Genomic DNA, 18,096 nt, shown 5'->3' with positions numbered 1-18,096 from the left:
GGCGATTTTTTGGATTCACGCTCAGCGGCATTGACCAGAAAGACGTACTGTGTAACATATGTGAAATGAAAGTCGCTACATGTCGTGGCGACACGATAAATTTGTATTTGTATATGTATACTTTTTTTTTTTCATAAATCGCAATATTGTCCACAGTACTCGCAATATGACTTTTTCACCAAATTCAGGGGCGCAGCCAGGACTTTTTTACTGGGGGGGGGCAGCCATTTAATTAGGGTGGCATTTGTCAAAACTACTATTTTAAAACTACTTTCGAAGATTATGATAGCCCTTTTAACAATACCATGGATTGTGTATAGCCAAAGGGTATGGAATGGTATCATTCATCTAATCTACATGTCCCATGCACGGGTGTAAATGGTTTAAGTGTTGTAAAGTGTAAAGACCGAAGACAGAAATGTCATTTAGGACAAGACTTAATAATAATAGTCTAATAATAATAATGCACGTATTTCAGCTTCCATTTGACTGTTTCTGTGCAGGCGTTTTTTTTTTTACCTACTCTGGACAGGGGGAGGGGGCGGGGGGGCAGCGGGGGGGGCGTGCTCTGACCAATGGGGGCCGTGGCCCCCCTGGCCCCCACATGGCCATGCCCCTGCAAATCGTGCAACACTCATTTTAATTTTTCTACCAGACTATACTCGTTTGTTGGAGGGGCTCGTAGCCGCGTAAAAATAGAGGTCAGTAGCGTGATGCCCGCGTGGGTTTAAGTCCAGTACAGCAGAGACTTGATGTTCTCTGCAGTTAGGTGAAGAAATTTTTTTTACATGCATTGGTATCGGCAATCGGCCAAAATGAGTTGGAAAATATCGGCATATCGGATATTGGCAAAAATCCAATATTATGCATCCCTAAAAAAATGCTAATATTTACACTGAGCCGTTTAAATACATCTGATGTGCAGATACAGAACCTTTTATCCCCATAATGTGGACTGGGCGATGAAGAAAAATAAGAGTACAATCCAATTTGATATTTTGTCAATTCAAAATGTAAAAGATAAATAGAATCTATAGGCAATAGTCCATTTAAACAAACAACAAATATTCAACTGCTTGTGTGCTTCTCATACTCCAAAAGATCCAATAAATAATATTTATAGTTATCAATCTCTTGCTGTATTTGATACTGCTAGCTCACCCCCTCGTGTTTTCTGCAGGTGACTGCAGGTATCAAGTGCATTAAGGCTATTCATCACACTGTCAGCCAGCCAGCCAGCTGGTCAGTCAGTCAGTCACTCAAACAGAAACCAGCAGTCTGTCACAACTAAAACCTCAGTCTCCCTTTATATTATGCTCACATGACAATCAGTAACTTGTATATTTATGTAAAGCTGACAGTTTGTTTTTTCTTCTTTTTTCTTTTTTTTAATCGCCATTTAAATAATGCCGTCCGGAAGCGTTTCAGCTTTACATAAGTTAATATTGCTTAACCTTTTTCTCTTCCTAGGCTTCGATCCATCTCGGAGATAGGAAAACTAACACGGGTCAATCGCAAAATAACTCTGTTCCCCGGGGCTTTAAAAGCTTTCGGAGATGAAAAAGGTCTTTTCATTTGAGAGCAGCTGTGCGTAAAACATGTTTGGTTAGACCGATGACACCACGCTGATATCAAATGACGCCTTTCTCGAAACCCCCCCCCCCCTTGATTTGACATAACTTTGGTTTGGAGTGGCATCTCGGAGCATCAGCAGAGAGGGCTGTGTAAACGCACAATCTCCTGCCCTTCTCCACCACATCCACCTATATGACCATTTTGCAGAGGCTACTTTGTGAATGTTGGTCAGATCTTTCTGTCTACTCTGTGTTACTGTCCATGTGCTACATAATTCCTATGGAAGACGTAACAGGGCTATTAAATAAAATGATGAAATACAGTTAAAAAAAATGAAAACAATACAAATACAAACAGGCATTTGGATGAGCTACAGTGTTTTAGCATTTTTAGGCACAGTAGAACATTCAGTCGCTGAAAGGGGACCGACTGAAACCCCCCTTCAGGTTTTTGTAATATATATACACATTGCGGTTCTATTCTTACAGGTTTAAGAATGGGAAACATTATCTTTTGTTTCTCAAAAATGACAGTACCGTTTCAGTGTTTAAAATCATTTCGACCTTAAACCCTTTTTACAGCTTCAAGACACATTTACACCTAATGTTTGGCTGTCAGACCCTCACAATCCTCGTATCGAGAGCTCGGTCATTCAATCTGAGATCAAAATGTTCATCCTAAAACCAATAAATCAAAAGATTCATAAAGCCAGGGGCAGCATTGCTCCCTGGTTCGGATGATTCAATGCTCATGTTCTGGATTGAGCATTTAAACTTATACAATATAATATATTGTATAAACAACATTTACAATATACAACTAAAACGGACACAGAAAAAAGGTGGCAGACTGCTTCATCATTAGTCTGGCCTGACACAGTGTGTCAGTATAACAGTGAATAAGTCAGCATTCAGCTATGTCTGAACACTGTTGGTTCATACAACAACACATCTTTGAGTTCAGGATTGATTAAAATGATGATCACTGGTTTTAGTGTATCGAGAGGCGAGTCCCGATCCATCATTAGTAGGGTACAGCATTGGTTAGATGAGATCAGCAATCTTCTAGTTGTCTTCCTATGTGTGGGTGGATTGTATTGGGCATCATTTTAGCCTTTCCGTCTGGCTTGAGTCCATTGTCAGTCACTGAAAGATGTCTGTCCAGTGTCTCTCTTGGCATTTGTATGGTGCTGTAATGTGTTTTATGTGTGCTACCATATGTGTAGTAATGCATACTACATGGCACCGTGACATGTACGTGTTTAGGTGTGCTCATGGGTGCTTGTGTGTGCTCATGTGTGTTAAAATCCCAGTTTCATCAACGCTGTAACTGCTCTGTTTGGAGAGGTTGTGTTGGTCGTTATTGGTCAGATGATGCAACGCTTCATTCTGATTAGTCTGTCTGTGTTGGACTGTTCGGGGTATGACCACATCCTGTTGGTCAAGTGTTTGTGGTATGTGCATGTCCAATAAGTTCAGTCCATGGGTCGTGTGCAGTTTTCCCATTTCTTGTGTGTACAGTGTGTGTGGCATATGCGGTGCTGGCATTGTATGCGGTATGAGGATCTCCGTGCTCGGGGGGCCTCCTGGGTCCTTCATAGCCATGCTGGCCCCGACCATTGCAGGATAGCTACGATTCCTCCTGAGCCCTGCATTCAAAACGGGGAGGCCCCCGCCCAGCGCACTATTCCCTAGTCCTGGCGGACCAAAAGGGCCCAGCAACGCCCCCCCAGATGAACCTGAGGCCCCGAGTGGCGTAACAGTCTGGAAGCGTTTCAGTTTGTCCACGAGCCGCAAGTTCAACACCTCCGTCTGGCTCTCGTTGTCCGCCTGCCCCGCTCGCTCACGTTCTGACTCCCCCAGCACTTCTCTCAGAATGGTACGTGCTGGCTTGGAGGCCAGGAAGGTGTCATAGTACGGTGGGTCATCGTGAGAGGGGCTGAACTGGAATGCAGGGGAGCGCGCTGGACAGGAGGCAGATTTGGAGCGTAGGCGAGGAGTGGGAGAGTTTGGAGGGGTGGAAGGGAGGAGGAGCAGGTGGAGGGCATCGGCACGCATCCCTGCTGACCTGCCTTCCATCCCCTCACATCCCTCAACACTGCCTTGTGTTTGCCCTGCCCCAACGGGTGTCGACATTCCACTGGCGCGGTCCGCTCCACGGTCCCAGCTATGGGGGTCATACACGGAGGCGGAGATCCCACGCTCCAGGAGGAGGCGCACCAGACCTAGGGAGGTGCTGGTGGTCTTGGTGGAGTCCCGCAGGTTGGTGAAAGACTCGGCCCGGGAGAGAGAGAGGCGGCGTGGGGTGCAGCAGGGGGTGTAGGAGGGGGTGGCGGGACTGGAGAACGGTATGGGGGAGCCGGTGGGGGTGTTGGTGCCAATGCCATCACTGATCTGACAGGAAGCCATCACTGGGCTGGAGTCGGGGAGATGAGGACGGAGCGGAGGACAGATCAACAATGGGGGGGGGGGGTTGAAAGGACAGAAAAATGTCAATAAGGGGAAGGGTGGGTGAGAGACGTTTGAGGTTGGGGCAGATAAGGGGAGAGTGGTGGGAAGGAGAAAGGGGTGAGAAGAAATAAGAGGAGGGGAGAGCGAGAGAGAGTGAGTTAGAGGAAAGGTATAAAGCAGTGAGAGAAGAGGAGAGAGAGGATCACATAAACATCAGAAAAACTGGTAAATGTGATCCATTCTTCCTCACTAAGTTACAAAGACGATCTTTGAGAGGAGAGACGTTCAAGTCCACGCTCAAACGTACATATCACAAACACGAGCAAGTTAGGCAGGTCATACATATCAACCACTTTGAACCACATCTAACGTGAGCAGCAGGTTAATCTTTGTGACAGATGAGACAATAAAACACACATGAGTCAGACCTCCATGTCAAATCAAGCCCATCAAAATCATCCATGAATTACACCTCTCATAGAGTTTGCTTTTTTGGGACAAGGACAGTCATTCGCTGAATACTGTTGTTAGTCCAGTGCTGGGCTTCATCTTAGTCTGTGTTAACATACCTGGTTATTCAGGAGGTAGACAATACACACACTCTGAAACTAAGGAAGAGGCAATAATCCAGTTATTCTCAAAGTCAAACCTACAGCTTTTTTTTTTTTACTAAAAATGACCAGTACAAAAAGAAGCAGCAAGAAGAGGTCACTTCATAGCTTTTTTTTTTTTAAACAAAGTGACACACAGTAAAAACATTATCTACACTACAAACATTTATAAAGAGATAGACCTGACCAGTAATTGAAGTTAAAACACTGGGCAAAATCATATTGCACTATAATATAAGCCTCATGTTTTCAGGGGCAAATTTAATTAAATTAAATGTTAGCACCTGAGGCAAATTAGATGAGAAAATCTCTGCAAAACTTTCAGTGTTTCAAAATTACACCTATGGCAAGTGTCCCAGTGTGTTGAACATTGATTTAGTCCCTCAATCCACATCCCTGTTATGACCAATACTATCCATCGCCTTTGCCTCAAAGAGAAGCTAACACATCGCCATCTTCTAATTTTTGAGGACCAGTAATGGAGTTAGGCCAGAGTTGTTCAAGTTAATATGATCAACAAACACCCAAGATCTTGCACTCTCATGCACAGTCTCACCCACAAACACGCTCATGGGTGTGCTCAGTGGGCCTGATCTACGCCAGCCATCACAACCATATGATACAGCCCCGCTTCTTCTTCCTCATCACATAACCTGCCAAGGCCAATGAGACAGCAGGAACATCAGCAGACGCAAGTGCATCTAAGACATGATGCAGCATAATCATGTCAGCATCTGGATAGGCCTAAGTATATATTGAGTATGGGGGCCTTGGCCAAACGTTTGGTTTCCAGAGTTAAGACCCAGCTTAAGGTAATGACCATATAACATTATCAAATGACTATCCAAATAGCTATACAGCTCTGTAGAATAATCAGGCATAGTAATAGCCATCCTATGATTATTAATCCTGCGGCTGGTATTTCAAATGACATTTATATAGATAAAACAATCTATGGAAATCCACTTGGAAAAACAAGCTAACTACTGCCCTCGTGTGTTTATAGAGGAACACTGCACCCTAAAGAGTCAATGACACAAAAAAAGTTCACAAACAATAATGCTACACGCAAATAAAAAGATATAAATTTCACAGGTAGATAATCTTACAGAAAATACTGACAGTAAGTTAGCAAGGATTCTTACCTGGACGTCATAGAAGCTAGCTGATCAGAGGGATGGAGAATCCGACAGGTAGTGAAGGTGTAGGTGGAGGTAGAGTGTGACATGCACTTCCCTGGGAAATTCACTGGAGTAGAGGGGAGAGCAGAGGGCGAGGAGGTTAGTACTGAGACAAAAGACGGTCAACAGCAGCAGTTGGAAAAAACACCCGAGAAACAACCAAGAGGAAAAGACTTGGCTGGCAGTCATACTGAAAATCTAAAGTGTAGCACGATTCCCAACTCTTTTCTGTTTTCCAAGAGTAATCATGGAAGTAGTGAGTCAGCTTTTATTCTGACTAGTGTGCTTCGTGTTTTAGTAATCTCAGTATGATCGCTGCCTTATTGTCAGATAGAAGTCATAGAGAACAGAATGAATGGCCATGATATATAGGCAATGGTTTGAAGTGGTGATAATGAGCAGCAGCAAGCATGAAATGAGTATATTTTTGATGCATTTGATGAAAAAGATTAGGAAAACTGCACTGATTTATGATGCAGCTGTCAATCATTATCTCCGCTGAAAGGGGAACCCGCTCATACCCAGTGACTCAAAGTGTTGACTGTGTCACTTGATATATGTATTTTGACCACAATAGTCTAAAAAGAAAGGTACAATATATTCAAATATAGGGGAATGCTGTAAGAATACTTATACAGCCATGGGCCAGCAGAGTGAAGTAGACCATGTATACAATGTTGAATGTTTTTAAGGATAAAAATATGAAAACGTCACAAAGGACATGTACTTTTAGATGTGAGGAAAATGAACAGTTTCAATAGGTTCTTCACTGTCAAAGCACTATTGTGTAATTTCTGCTTCAAATAAGGCACTTCTGTGCTTCTTGCACCAGTGCAGAACATGGTGTGTGAAGGTGACTCTGACGCCCCACCCCAAATAATAACTGGGCATGTGATGGTCTGTGATCATGTGATTCAGGCAGCTGTAATAATGACACATGAAACAAACACGCACACAGACCCTGCACCAAAATACCACTCTGTGTATGTGTCTGTATAGCCTGCTAGTTGTAAATAAGGGCTCATCCAAGTGAACAGCACTTTGCAAAGTTGTGTAGTTTTTTTTCTTCTTCTTCTTAGTTTGCATATGCCTGAGATCTCTTGGGTTTTTCGGAATCAAGAGAAAATGTCTTGATTTCCAACTGGTTTCCATTTGTTTTTGGCAGTCGGCGCTTTTGTAATTGTTAAGACTCGTTCCCTATGGTATGAAATATTTTCCACATGTTGATGAACGAACTAAAAGTTTAGAAAATGGTTTGTAGGGTACCAATGGTGTGTATCATTAATTCACACTTAAGATTTTGAGCAGTAATGTTCTAGCTATTGCTGAAGATGATGTAAAGTTACAGAATACACCGAGGTTTGAAATGAGCTAAAGCTGGGGGAGGACAAGTGTAGATTAGCATAACAAGTGATATTCTGATTGGTTGAAAGGAAGCAGACTGTGTTACCAAATCAAATGTATGTGCTGGGAATGATAGCATTCAGGTGGAGAGAGCCAGCCAGATGGACAGAATGAGATGGCAAGGAAGAGAGCAAGTGAGGGAAGTGTAGGTCAAATGATTGATTAATTTACTTTCCTCATTTCCTAACATGCAGAGTGGAATCATCAGACAGCATGAGTTAATGAGAGGAAGATGAATCAAGCAAGCTAAATTAAATAGTAAAATAAAAATACAAATACTCTGGCTTTGACTGGATGTGGTGGCTGTACACACAAGGTCTGGTGCAGGCACATGAACGTGAGCGTGATCATGATCGTGCAGGAGGGGAGGGCCTAGTCAGGACTGGGGTTGTGACATGTCCTTTGAATGCACCCTCCCACCCCTCCTCTTCTGGTCCCCTCGCCTGACCCCATGCTCCTTGGATAACAAGACGAGGGGGGTGGGGGGAGGGAGGGAGGGAGGGATGTGGTGCTGTGACCACAGCTAAGAAGCTCCCTCACCGGGCATGCTGTCCACCGCGCCAGCCTGTAGGACTTGAAACTCCTTGAAGTCCAGCTGCCCGTTCATCTCAGAAGATGGGAGATGGGGAGTAGGCGAGGAGGGGCTTGAGTGAGGAGTGTTTGAAACATGTCCGTCTTTGCCCCTAATTGCTCCCTTTACTCTTCCTCTAGCTCCATACAGTGCTTCAGATTGGCTGATGTCGCTGCCGTCATTGTTTTTGTAATGGCTGGCAGATGGAGAGGATGAGGGCGAAGAAGTCCTCATCACTCCTGGTAATCCTGTGATTGTGTCAAGTGACACCTCATCCTCCTCTGGCTGGTCCATTTGCCAGCTTTCATCCTGTTCCTGCTCATGTTCTAAGGTACGGAAGCCCTTCGTGACCACACCAGGCCTCTGGTCCAGCAGGCCTCCTAAATGAGGCTGGGCCAACTGCTGCCAAGCGTGAAGGGTAGCAGAACCTGAAAGAAAGCCAGAAAGAAAGGAGAAAAAAAAACTGAGGTTATCCACAGCCATACCCAAGGTTCAATTATTGGGTTAAGACCAAGTCATTGGATGCCCATGCACTTGTAAGAGAAGAGAAATGTACACATACTGCCTTGCTGCCTTACCAAGCTGGACATCCAAACATCATTCCATTTAGGTCAAAGTGGCAAGTTAAATTTCGTGTAACACTAGTGGTGTGATCATTTACGTAATTACTGATCTTAATAACAAATCGGGAGTCCCCGAAGACTTAGTTCTACAATTATTAGCAACCTTTTTCTAGAGCAGCCTGCACCATTCAAGTCGCACACACTTTTTTTTTTTTAGCCATCCATACTCCGACCATTGGTGACCCACAGATGTAGTCACAAGTGTGCAAGCTTCAACATCTATTTACTGAAGACCTTCAGCAGAGAAGGTTAGGATCAAGTGCCTCGCTCAGGTGTAGCTAAATAATAGTCTTGATGAAGGGTGGAAGCATGACATTGCAGATTTTCACCATTTGTAGTTTATATTTGTAGTTTTTAAAAATATAGTTTCAATCCCATATTTCTAACACAAGCACAATAATATATCCACTGCTACTTTTTTCCCGTGTGTACATTGCTGTATTTAAACTTAGTGTTTAATATGGACTGTTTATGGACCGACTTTATTTTACCTGCTGAAAAGGGACAATGTACTTGCTTATGATGGAAGCATCACAGTATATATATATATATATATATATATATATGCTACACATATAGAATAAGATGAACTTTAATAATCCCAAATGGGACATTTCAGATGTGACTCGGCTAGTGATATGCAACACGGCGTAGCATCCATACACATAAATGTTGGCATTGTCTTGTATACTATTTCAGGGTGTGAAGGAGATTGAAATCTACCACAACTGTTTATGAGAAAATATTGTTTGCATAGCCACAAATGGAATCGGTAAGAGACACACACATGAACATAAGACAGGCCAAGACGGGCGTCCAGGTGGCATAGCAGTCTATTCTGTTGCCTACCAACACGGGGATCGCCGGTTCGAATCCCTGTGTTACCTCCAGCTTGGTCGGGTCCCTACAGACACAATTGGTTGCGTCTATGGGTGGGAAGCCGGATGTGGGTATGTATCCTGGTTGCTGCACTAACGCCTCCTGTGGTCAGTCAGGGTGCCTGTTCGGGACTGGGGGAAATACTGTGATCCTCCCATGTGCTACGTCCCCCTGGCAAAACTCTTCACTGTCAGGTGAAAAGAAGTAGCTGGCGACTCCACATGTATCAGAGGAGGCATGTGGTAGTCTGCAGCCCTCCCCAGATCGGCAGAGGGGGTGGAGCAGCAACCGGGACGGCTCGGAAGAGTGGGATAATTGGCCAGATACAATTGGGGTGAAAAAGCTGGGGAAAAATCAAAAAAAAAAACCCAAAAACAAAGGTATTTGTGTCTGTATGCTAGACAACATCAATCTGCTAAACAGCGTCAGTCTCCAGTCACAGCGCAGCAGCAGCAGCTCATGTCGTTCTGTGCGCTGGTCGCCAAACAGTAAAACAGTTAAGCAGGATGCTTTCAAGTCCAATGAATGGTTGTTTTCCTGTGATGCACCGAGGCCCTTTCAGAGATGTCAGTACACACTAACAGGCTACAAAGTAAACAGGCGACCAGAAAAAGAATGAAAAGAATGAGAGAAGAAGGATGAAGAAATTAGTACGATTTTATTCATAGGATATTTAACAGCGAAAACAGACAAGTTCAACAAACAAACAAACAAACAAACAAAACTCAGTGTGAGGAACTGAGAATACTGAAATGGAGAAAACAGAGAAGAACTAATGAAGAGAAACTGGTAAGGTTGAAAGAGACTAAATAAGAGTATAGATGAAGAGTGTTTGCTGTCACACTGGAAACCTCAATTCAAGTAGTTAAATGAGAAAAGTTTCTGACTCAACTTTACTTAAGCTGAAAGCTCGTTAGGATGCAGTCTTTTCTGGTCTAAAGAAAAATTCATGACCTACACGGTCTTTGTTACTCATTGCAGAGCCTTTTGGATTATCTATTAATTCCAGGAAACATGTTTTTGGAGATACGAAGTGGCCATCTGACAGCAGAGATTGGAAGTGTGCTAGAATTACAAAGACAGACAGGTAAAATGCAAATGATCTCTAGAATGGCCAAGATATCACATTTTTTGAGGACATCTCTAGCAAGTGCTTACCACAGGTTAACCAACCATCATTAGACTTGAATTACAACACCGTGTCAAAACATTTGGTTTGTAAGTAATAACGTGGATAAAAGACAGGTATACTTGTAAGTAGGATCTGGTTTGTGTGAGTTTCTTACCATCGTTCTGTCTTTAATTGCAATTGCCTGCTACATTTTTCAAAACGTACACTACAACCATGTAGTTGAAGTCATAGCTGGTGTAATTCTAGAAGTTAACACCAGGTGGCACCATGCAACAGTGTGACAATGCTTTTAAATATGTACTTAGTGGACCCACATTGTCAAATACATTTTCAAATGACCAAAAGTTTATAGGTAATATACTCCTATATATAATTGTAAGGCACTGGGCTTAAATCACTTTCTTTCAATGCACCCTCCTCCACACTAGAGCCGTTAACATTAACATAAATGTTAACTTTGAAATACAAATTTATCCAGAATAACTTGGGGGACCTCTTTTTTATGTTTTCTGTCATAGGTCTAATAGACGTTTCTCTATGGGCACAAAAATATTGAGAAGAAACTGGTGTCAAGGGTGAATCCTGATCTACTGCTGGAGGCAATTATTCTAACTACCCTGCTAATACATTAAGCACAAACCATTCCAAACACAGTATGAAAATAAATATCTAGTCATAGAAAAATAAAAATTCTATATCACCAGAAAATGTATGATTAAAAACAACACAGTCTATTATGGCTTACTGATTTTACATTAGTGTGTTTTGCGTACTTCTGCTAATGTGAAGAATATGCATATCGGTGTAGGCCATAGTGTGCTGCTATTATTACAGCAGCCTTCATTCACTTCCAAGATTCTTTGTAATTCACTGACCTCAACAAATCTGACATTTCGGTATCAACAGATCTATGAAGTACTCTACTCTGATTGGCTCAGAGGTTGGTATTTGCCTTGCTCTTGCCAGTGTTGCTGTAATTCCGTGACCCTCATTTACTAATGACTTCAAATAGTGTACACAAACGGATGAAACACACACAGGACCGGTGCAGTCTGTGAACTTGCTATAACAAGCTGTGTTAGCCAACATTATGCCAGCCCATAGATGGCTAACTGTAGTCAAATGTTAGTGGCAGTGAGGTTCGGTAGAGAAACATCTGTTGGCTGGCTTCAAGTCATTTGAAAATTGAATAAACCAAATTGTCGGTGGGTTGTTACTCAGTTGTTCAATCGATTGTTGCCCAAGTCTGCAGTATCGCAGGCTCTTGGTTACCAGTACACAAAATGCACCGAAGTTACCTCTGAGAAACGACTGACTTGTAAGGTATTTGTTTGCACTCAGTTGTGAAGGGAATTGCCTCCTTTAGTTTTGATTTGTGCAACTTTAAGGGTGCAGAGTGTGCTCTCAGTCAGGATACTCAAGTGCAATATGCAGTCTGCATATTAAGAGTTGTAGTCCCTAAGATTTCAAAGTAGAAATATCAAATCGTGCTGTATTTTCAGACTGTATCATCACGAAATTCTCCACTGGCTTTCCACATACTAGAAAACTCTCATAAATCTATGCTATAATAGTTTTGCGGCACAACATAATAAGTAAAAGTAAATGGGTTTTAAATACTTTGTTGAACGATTTCAAAACCAGCAAGCAGTATAGGATATAGAAAGTGTGGCACACTTATATTTCAAACCAGCAGCGTGGTTTTGTGTTTCTAAAATAAAAGGAGTGCTGGAGATTCAAACTACCTGCCTGCTGGTCCAACAACTCCAGCAGACCTGTCACAAAGGCCAGCGGAGCCCTAAGTTTAGGGTGGGGGGTAGCTGAGCTGCTCAGCACCAGCAGTCTAGTGCTTTTCTGCGGGGTCTGAACAGACTCTGAGAGGTTCTTAAAGATCTGCGAGTGTTTGGGGTTCTGACAGATCTGATTTTCATTCTGCTGGTGGTTGTGGAGAGCTGGGCTTTGACTTTGTGAATTGTTTTGGAAACTCTCATTGCAACTCTGGCCAATCTGATGGCAATTTTGCTGTGAATTCGGAAAGGACCGGTTCTGATTCTGCTGGGGATTTTGAACGGTCTGATTTTCATCCAGCAAGGAATTCTGGCTGCTCTGAATTTGATTCTTTTGTGGGTTCTGATGATTTTCGTTTTGATTCTGTGGGGGATTCTGGGAGTTGTGGTTTGGAGACAAACAATCACCTTCAAGCGGTTTTACAATCTGCAGCTTCTCCGGAAGGTAGGACCTTGAAGTGTAGGAGTACCCTGACCAGACACTTCCAAAGGAGGGATGCGTGCACAGTGACAACAGGCTCTCCGTGGGGGTTCCAGGACCTCCTTCATCACTCCCTCCACCTCGTTCCTCCTCCTTGGCCAAGTAAGCCAGCTTGCGCTCCCTCTCCTCTTCGAAGAAGCGTCTTTCAGAGAGGTAGTTGTCACGACGCAAGGAAAGACGCCGAAGGGCTGCTTCCAGGTCTCTGCTGCCCGGGGTCCCCGGGGTGCCGGGAGGTCGCCTGTTCGAATCCTCAGTCCTGGGGAGAGAGAGGGGGAAGACAGAAAAGAGGTTTGAGGAAAGGAGTGGCTGGAGTGGGGCAGAGAAAACTTGCATATACCCCCAAAATGTGAATGCTATTAAACTGAAGACACAGAGGGGTGATGTAAAATGAGGAAATACATATACAAGACCTGGACCAAGAACTTTCTTTCCATAGTGAAGACTACCTTTACATTGGACAGACAAACTTGTTCTGTTAGCGTAACTTGGACTGCGTTCTCTAAACCATACCATTAACTACAGCCATAAATAATCTCAATCAAAAGCCAAAAAGACAGACTGGGAACTGGACTGAAGCTGCTGTTGGAGACAGCTCTCTGTGTTTTGTTAGTGAATCAGGCATCAATTGCCCCCTGTTCTGTCAACTGATGGTTAAAAAAGAGCAACGGCATTTTACTATGATGCCCGTGTGGCCATTATCTGGTTTGCATTCTTCCTTATGTTCGTCTGCTCAGTGCTTAGTAACACCAACTCAGCAGAGCACATCCCCAAGAAACACACTAACAAACAACAGCATTACCATCAAACTAGCATAACATGGTCACCGGGACAGAGAGTCACTGACTAACTGGCATCCAAAGGAGTTGAATCAAGTGCAACTGGACTTGGTATATATCCGTGAAGACGTTTCGCCTCTCATCCAAGAGGCTTCCTCAGTTCGTGCCTTTCTGACTAGACGAAGCTAGAATGACTGGCTGGTGATGAGACTCAGAATTTATCCTCTTTGGAGTTGTTATCAGAGCTATAGATGTCCATGGCTCTTTGTGTCCCGATGTTTACCAACGCCCGTCGCTAACAGAGCCATAGATATGAGTGGCTCTTTTGTGTACCGATGTTTGGCCGCGCCCGTGGTTATCAGAGCTATTGATATGCGTGGCTCTCCTGTGCTCTGATGTCCAGCTGCGCCCGTCACCATCGGAGCTATTGATTTACATGTGTTTAGCAGCGACGGTCGTTGGGGGCGTTAGTTTCGACTTCATTATTCAGTGGTCATGAGAGTCGTTGGAGCCGTTAGTGACCGACTGTTGTTCTTGGAGGCTGAGCTTCTTGAGTCTCCTGGGTAGAGATGAAAGGACGGCATTGTAAGTGGGAGATAGGTGGTGTCGCAGACCTCCTCCTCTGTTGAGGGATGGTTTTTCCAGTTTCACATAGATGACTTCCTTCACCCCTCTTTCAAACCATCTATCTTCTCTGTCCAAAATGTGTACGTTGCTGTCCTCATGTCTGAGAACATTCACAGACATGACTAACTGACACTTGCTAATTCAGTCGCACGCTTGCTCAACTAAACCATCAGAGAAAAGATGGAGTACTAAGACAATGACGAAAGAAAACAGGACAGTCAGGTCCAAAACCAATGAAAATCAGATTAACCAAAAGCCAAATACTCAAATCACCCAAAATAATGTGTATTTTCCTGAGTCATGTTTTCCCTACTCTTTGTCAGGCGTCTCCAGGATGCTGCTGGCCCTGTTATCCAGGAAGATCCCACTTCCTGTCTCACTTCCATATATGGAGTTGGAGCGTGGCGTGCCCACCCTACTGGACCGCCCAGAGGTGAAACACGATGTCTGATTGGAGCCCGGGATGTTCAGAGGCGAGGGAGCAAGTGATGAGCGCTGCTGACGCATCAAGTTAAGGTTTTTCACTGTCTGGAACACTCGCTTTGGGTGGAGTCTGAAATGAGAGAGAGAGAGATAGAGACATACACACAGGCAAATACGCACGCACACACACACACACACACACACACACACCAGTAGGTTTGTGTATATACTAATTGTTGCATGCACATAGAAACAGAAGATATATGAATGAATGAGTGAATAAGCAGGCAGACAGACACACTATGAGAATACGAAGACTGAGTCTTTAATACTCTCCAGCAGACATATTACTACATTATTAAAAAGCCTTTAAATGTGTAAATAGTAACTATGACATTGTGGAAAGTCTAACCTAAGTGACATGTCCCAACTCGTGATAACCCTAGTATTTAGTCTTGTTGTTTAAAGTGAGGCATGTTTCCGACTGTACGTACTTCTGTTCTTCCACTTCTGGATCATCCATCTGAAGCTCTTTCCTCATGGTTCCCTCGATTTCCGCTGCTAGAGAGTCCTGGGCAGATGGACATAAGAACTGAAATGACACAGCATTGTTGGCAACTGTACGTGTCGGTTACATCGGTGATGGCTAGCAAGCTTTAGGTCATGAAGTTGTGGGATGGTGACACTTGACTGGGCAGAGCATCACTGACTTAGTACTCCCATAGTACGTCTGCCAGCCTGTAGACTAGGTACCAGATAGTGTAAAAAATACCGAGACAACTTTCTACCACCAATTAATAGACCAGCTAGGGGAAAGGTACAATTCCTATTGACTTCACACATTAAATTTAGTTTGGTCCTGAGGGACCGAAGGAGATGAAAGAAAGGAAGCTGGTTAAAAAGGGATTTTCAAAACGCAGACATAGATTCTCTTGGAGTTAAGATAGGTGGAACTGAGCAGAAATCAAATGGGATTTCATCCTTTCCCGGCCCCCTTTCTACGCCCCACTGACCTTGGCTCTCTCTAATCAATCTCCCTCTCCCTTTTCCTTCCCTTCTTGGCACCTATCCTTTGTTTACCCCCTCCTCCCCTGCCTTTCTCTCTTTCTCTCACCATGGGGAAGAGGCCTAGGGAGTGGAAGCGTCTCGGCGTGCTGTGCGGCAGAGTCTTGTTCCTCAGGTTCTTCAGTTCCTCCTGAGCCTCATGAAGCATCTCCATACACTCTGCATACTTATCCTCCAACTCCCGCAGCTGGAGGAGGAGAGAGAGGGCGAAAAATGGAGGAAATTAAGGGGGCATGCATACTGTAGACATCAGCCAAGACAATACTGATCTAGGATAGCTGTAAGGCGGCACCGGGTAACTTATTTGTTTTCATATTGATATAATGTGTGACGGCTATGGGAGAATGACAAGTCACTGTTCCGGTCAGTTTCCTAGAAGCCTTGTTTTCGCTCTGCATTTTGTTTGCCATCAGGTGCAAAACCTCATCGGAAATAAAGGGATTGCTTTATGCCACATATTAATGATGCGTGGGTCGACCCACAACCCGCAGGTACCACGGGTACTGTGGGTTGACCCACAGGTTGGGCGGGTTCAGGGTAAAGTTACTAGAAAATACCCCGGGTTCAGGCGGGTAGGTCAAAAAGTGACAAAGCAGCATTTGGAGTAAGTTATGAGTAACTTACAGAAACATTGCGTGCAATAGGCGAGGCTGAACATGACTAGTCCACCTTCTCCTCCCCGCTCGCTGTTACTCACTCTCTCTCTCTCTCTCTCTCTCTCTCTCTCTCTCTCTCTCTCTCTCTCTCTCTCTCTCTCTCTCTCTCTCTCTCTCTCTCTCTCTCTCTCTCAGACACACTGTGACTGCATGTACAGTTTTGTTGCATCTGCACTCCTTTGATTTCTGATAACTCTAAGATGAGCCAGGTTAAGCTTGAATGTTTTTGAAATTTTAGTAATTTTTTTTTTAAGGTTAGATTGCTATCAACAATCACAAACATTTACCATGCTGAACATCCTGAATCCTGTGCCCTTTTATAATAATTTCAGGAGGATGGTTAGGGTTGTAAAGTGTAATGGTGCTGACTAGGGACAATGGGAAAGATATATTCTCTTACCTCAGCAGTGAGCTGTCTCTGGGCATCTTTGGCTGCTCCTAGGTGCTGGGTCAGCTCCTCGTTCTCCACAGCAAACTGCAGACAGCAGACAAAATCACAATCATATAACTAGGATAACTAGTAAGAAGATCCAAATAACCTTCAAACGACAGGCAATAAATGTAAGCTCAAGCTGAGACCAGCAACACAGCAGCATTTTACTGTAGAAAGCAGAGATGAGCAACCGAAGATATGGCTTTGCTATTTACTGCACATCAGATACAGAGATATAAAGAGGGAGGGACTCACTGACTGGGCATAGAGACAGACAGACAGTAGAGGCGGGGGGGGGGGGGTGCTACATACCGACTTTGCCTTCTTTTGGAGGTCTACTATCTGGGACAGGAGGTGTGTGATCTCCTCCTGTTGTCGGGAGGCATCCTCTGTCTTCCTGGCAAGCTCCTCGGCCAGGCTAGACATTTGCAGGTTGGCATCACCTGGGAGGAAAAATTGTAGTTTAAAAAAGAAAAAAATCAGTCAGGTCTTCATGTGCTGACAGAGTAATTTTTGTGTGATGTCAGTCATCGATGACAATGAAATGTTTCCTGGAAGGCCCGATCCCATGAGAACCCATGAGATTGCATGGCTCCTCTCAGACACAACTTTTGCCCTTCATCTTTAAATCCCTGGATTTCTGTTCTCCCTCGTCCCTTTCACTCATGCACTGTTGCTATGTGGGCTGCAGTGTGATGCACCACCACACACATGCAGCTGTACTTTTCCTCCAGCTAGGCCTTGAATCTTGCCTGTTTAAGATGTTTGCAGATTCTAATGCACAGCTGTTATTTTATATATAATCCTGCAAGTTTTGCAATCTATTTTATCTTTCTTGCTTCATTTGAATTTCTATTCTTACCCACTCAACTTTCTGCTTTCTAGCAGATAGCAGATCCCAAGTAATACTAATTTTAAAAAAAAAGAGCGAATGAGGAGCGTCCGGGTAGTGTAGCAGTCTATTCCACTGCCTACCAACACGGGGATCCCGGTTCAAATCCCCGTGTTACCTCCGGCTTGGTCGGGCGTCCCTACAAACACAATTGGCCGTGTCTGCGGGTGGGAAGCTGAATGTGGGTATGTGTCCTGGTCGCTGCACTAGCGCCTCCTCTGGTCGGTTGGGGCGCCTGTTCAGGGGGGAGGGGGAACTGGGGGGAATAGCGTGATCCTCCCATGTGCTATGTCCCCCTGGCAAAACTCCTCACTATCGGGTGAAAAGAAGCGGCTGGCGACTCCACATGTATTGGAGGAGGCATGTGGTAGTCTGCAGCCATTCCTGGATCGGCAGAGGGGGTGGAGCAGCGACTGGGACGGCTCGGAAGAGTGGGGTAATTGGTCAAGTACAATTGGGGAGAAAAAGGGGAAAAATCCCAAAAAATTAGCGACTTAATGACTGCATTTCAGTAGCGCTTTTCTAGTCCC

The 18,096-nt window shown here is 44.1% G+C and overlaps 1 protein-coding gene across 4 annotated transcripts in view; it reads right to left on the bottom strand.

The window, feature by feature from the left end:
• Positions 1 to 588: 588 nt before the first annotated feature.
• trak1a (trafficking protein, kinesin binding 1a) overlaps positions 589 to 18,096 on the bottom strand; it is a 60,293-nt gene continuing 42,785 nt past the window's right edge. For 3 of the 4 annotated variants that reach the window (XM_056285621.1, XM_056285620.1, XM_056285619.1), the window contains exons 8-14: positions 16,987 to 17,117; positions 16,642 to 16,716; positions 15,635 to 15,772; positions 15,015 to 15,112; positions 14,411 to 14,650; positions 12,622 to 12,950; positions 7,508 to 8,220 (exon numbers count right to left, since the gene is read on the bottom strand). In XM_056285621.1, the coding sequence (XP_056141596.1) occupies positions 7,745 to 8,220; positions 12,622 to 12,950; positions 14,411 to 14,650; positions 15,015 to 15,112; positions 15,635 to 15,772; positions 16,642 to 16,716; positions 16,987 to 17,117 (1,487 nt within the window). In that variant the 3' untranslated portion in view covers positions 7,508 to 7,744. Of the gene's footprint in view, positions 3,991 to 5,781; positions 5,885 to 7,507; positions 8,221 to 12,621; positions 12,951 to 14,410; positions 14,651 to 15,014; positions 15,113 to 15,634; positions 15,773 to 16,641; positions 16,717 to 16,986; positions 17,118 to 18,096 lie in introns of those variants that run through there. The other variant, XM_056285622.1, reaches the window with a different exon arrangement.

Source organism: Lampris incognitus, chromosome 9 (genome assembly GCF_029633865.1).
Source record: "Lampris incognitus isolate fLamInc1 chromosome 9, fLamInc1.hap2, whole genome shotgun sequence".
NCBI classification, from domain to species: domain Eukaryota; kingdom Metazoa; phylum Chordata; class Actinopteri; order Lampriformes; family Lampridae; genus Lampris; species Lampris incognitus.
The sequence above is the reverse complement of the archived record's forward strand: the minus strand, read 5'-3'. Positions and strand labels throughout refer to the sequence as shown.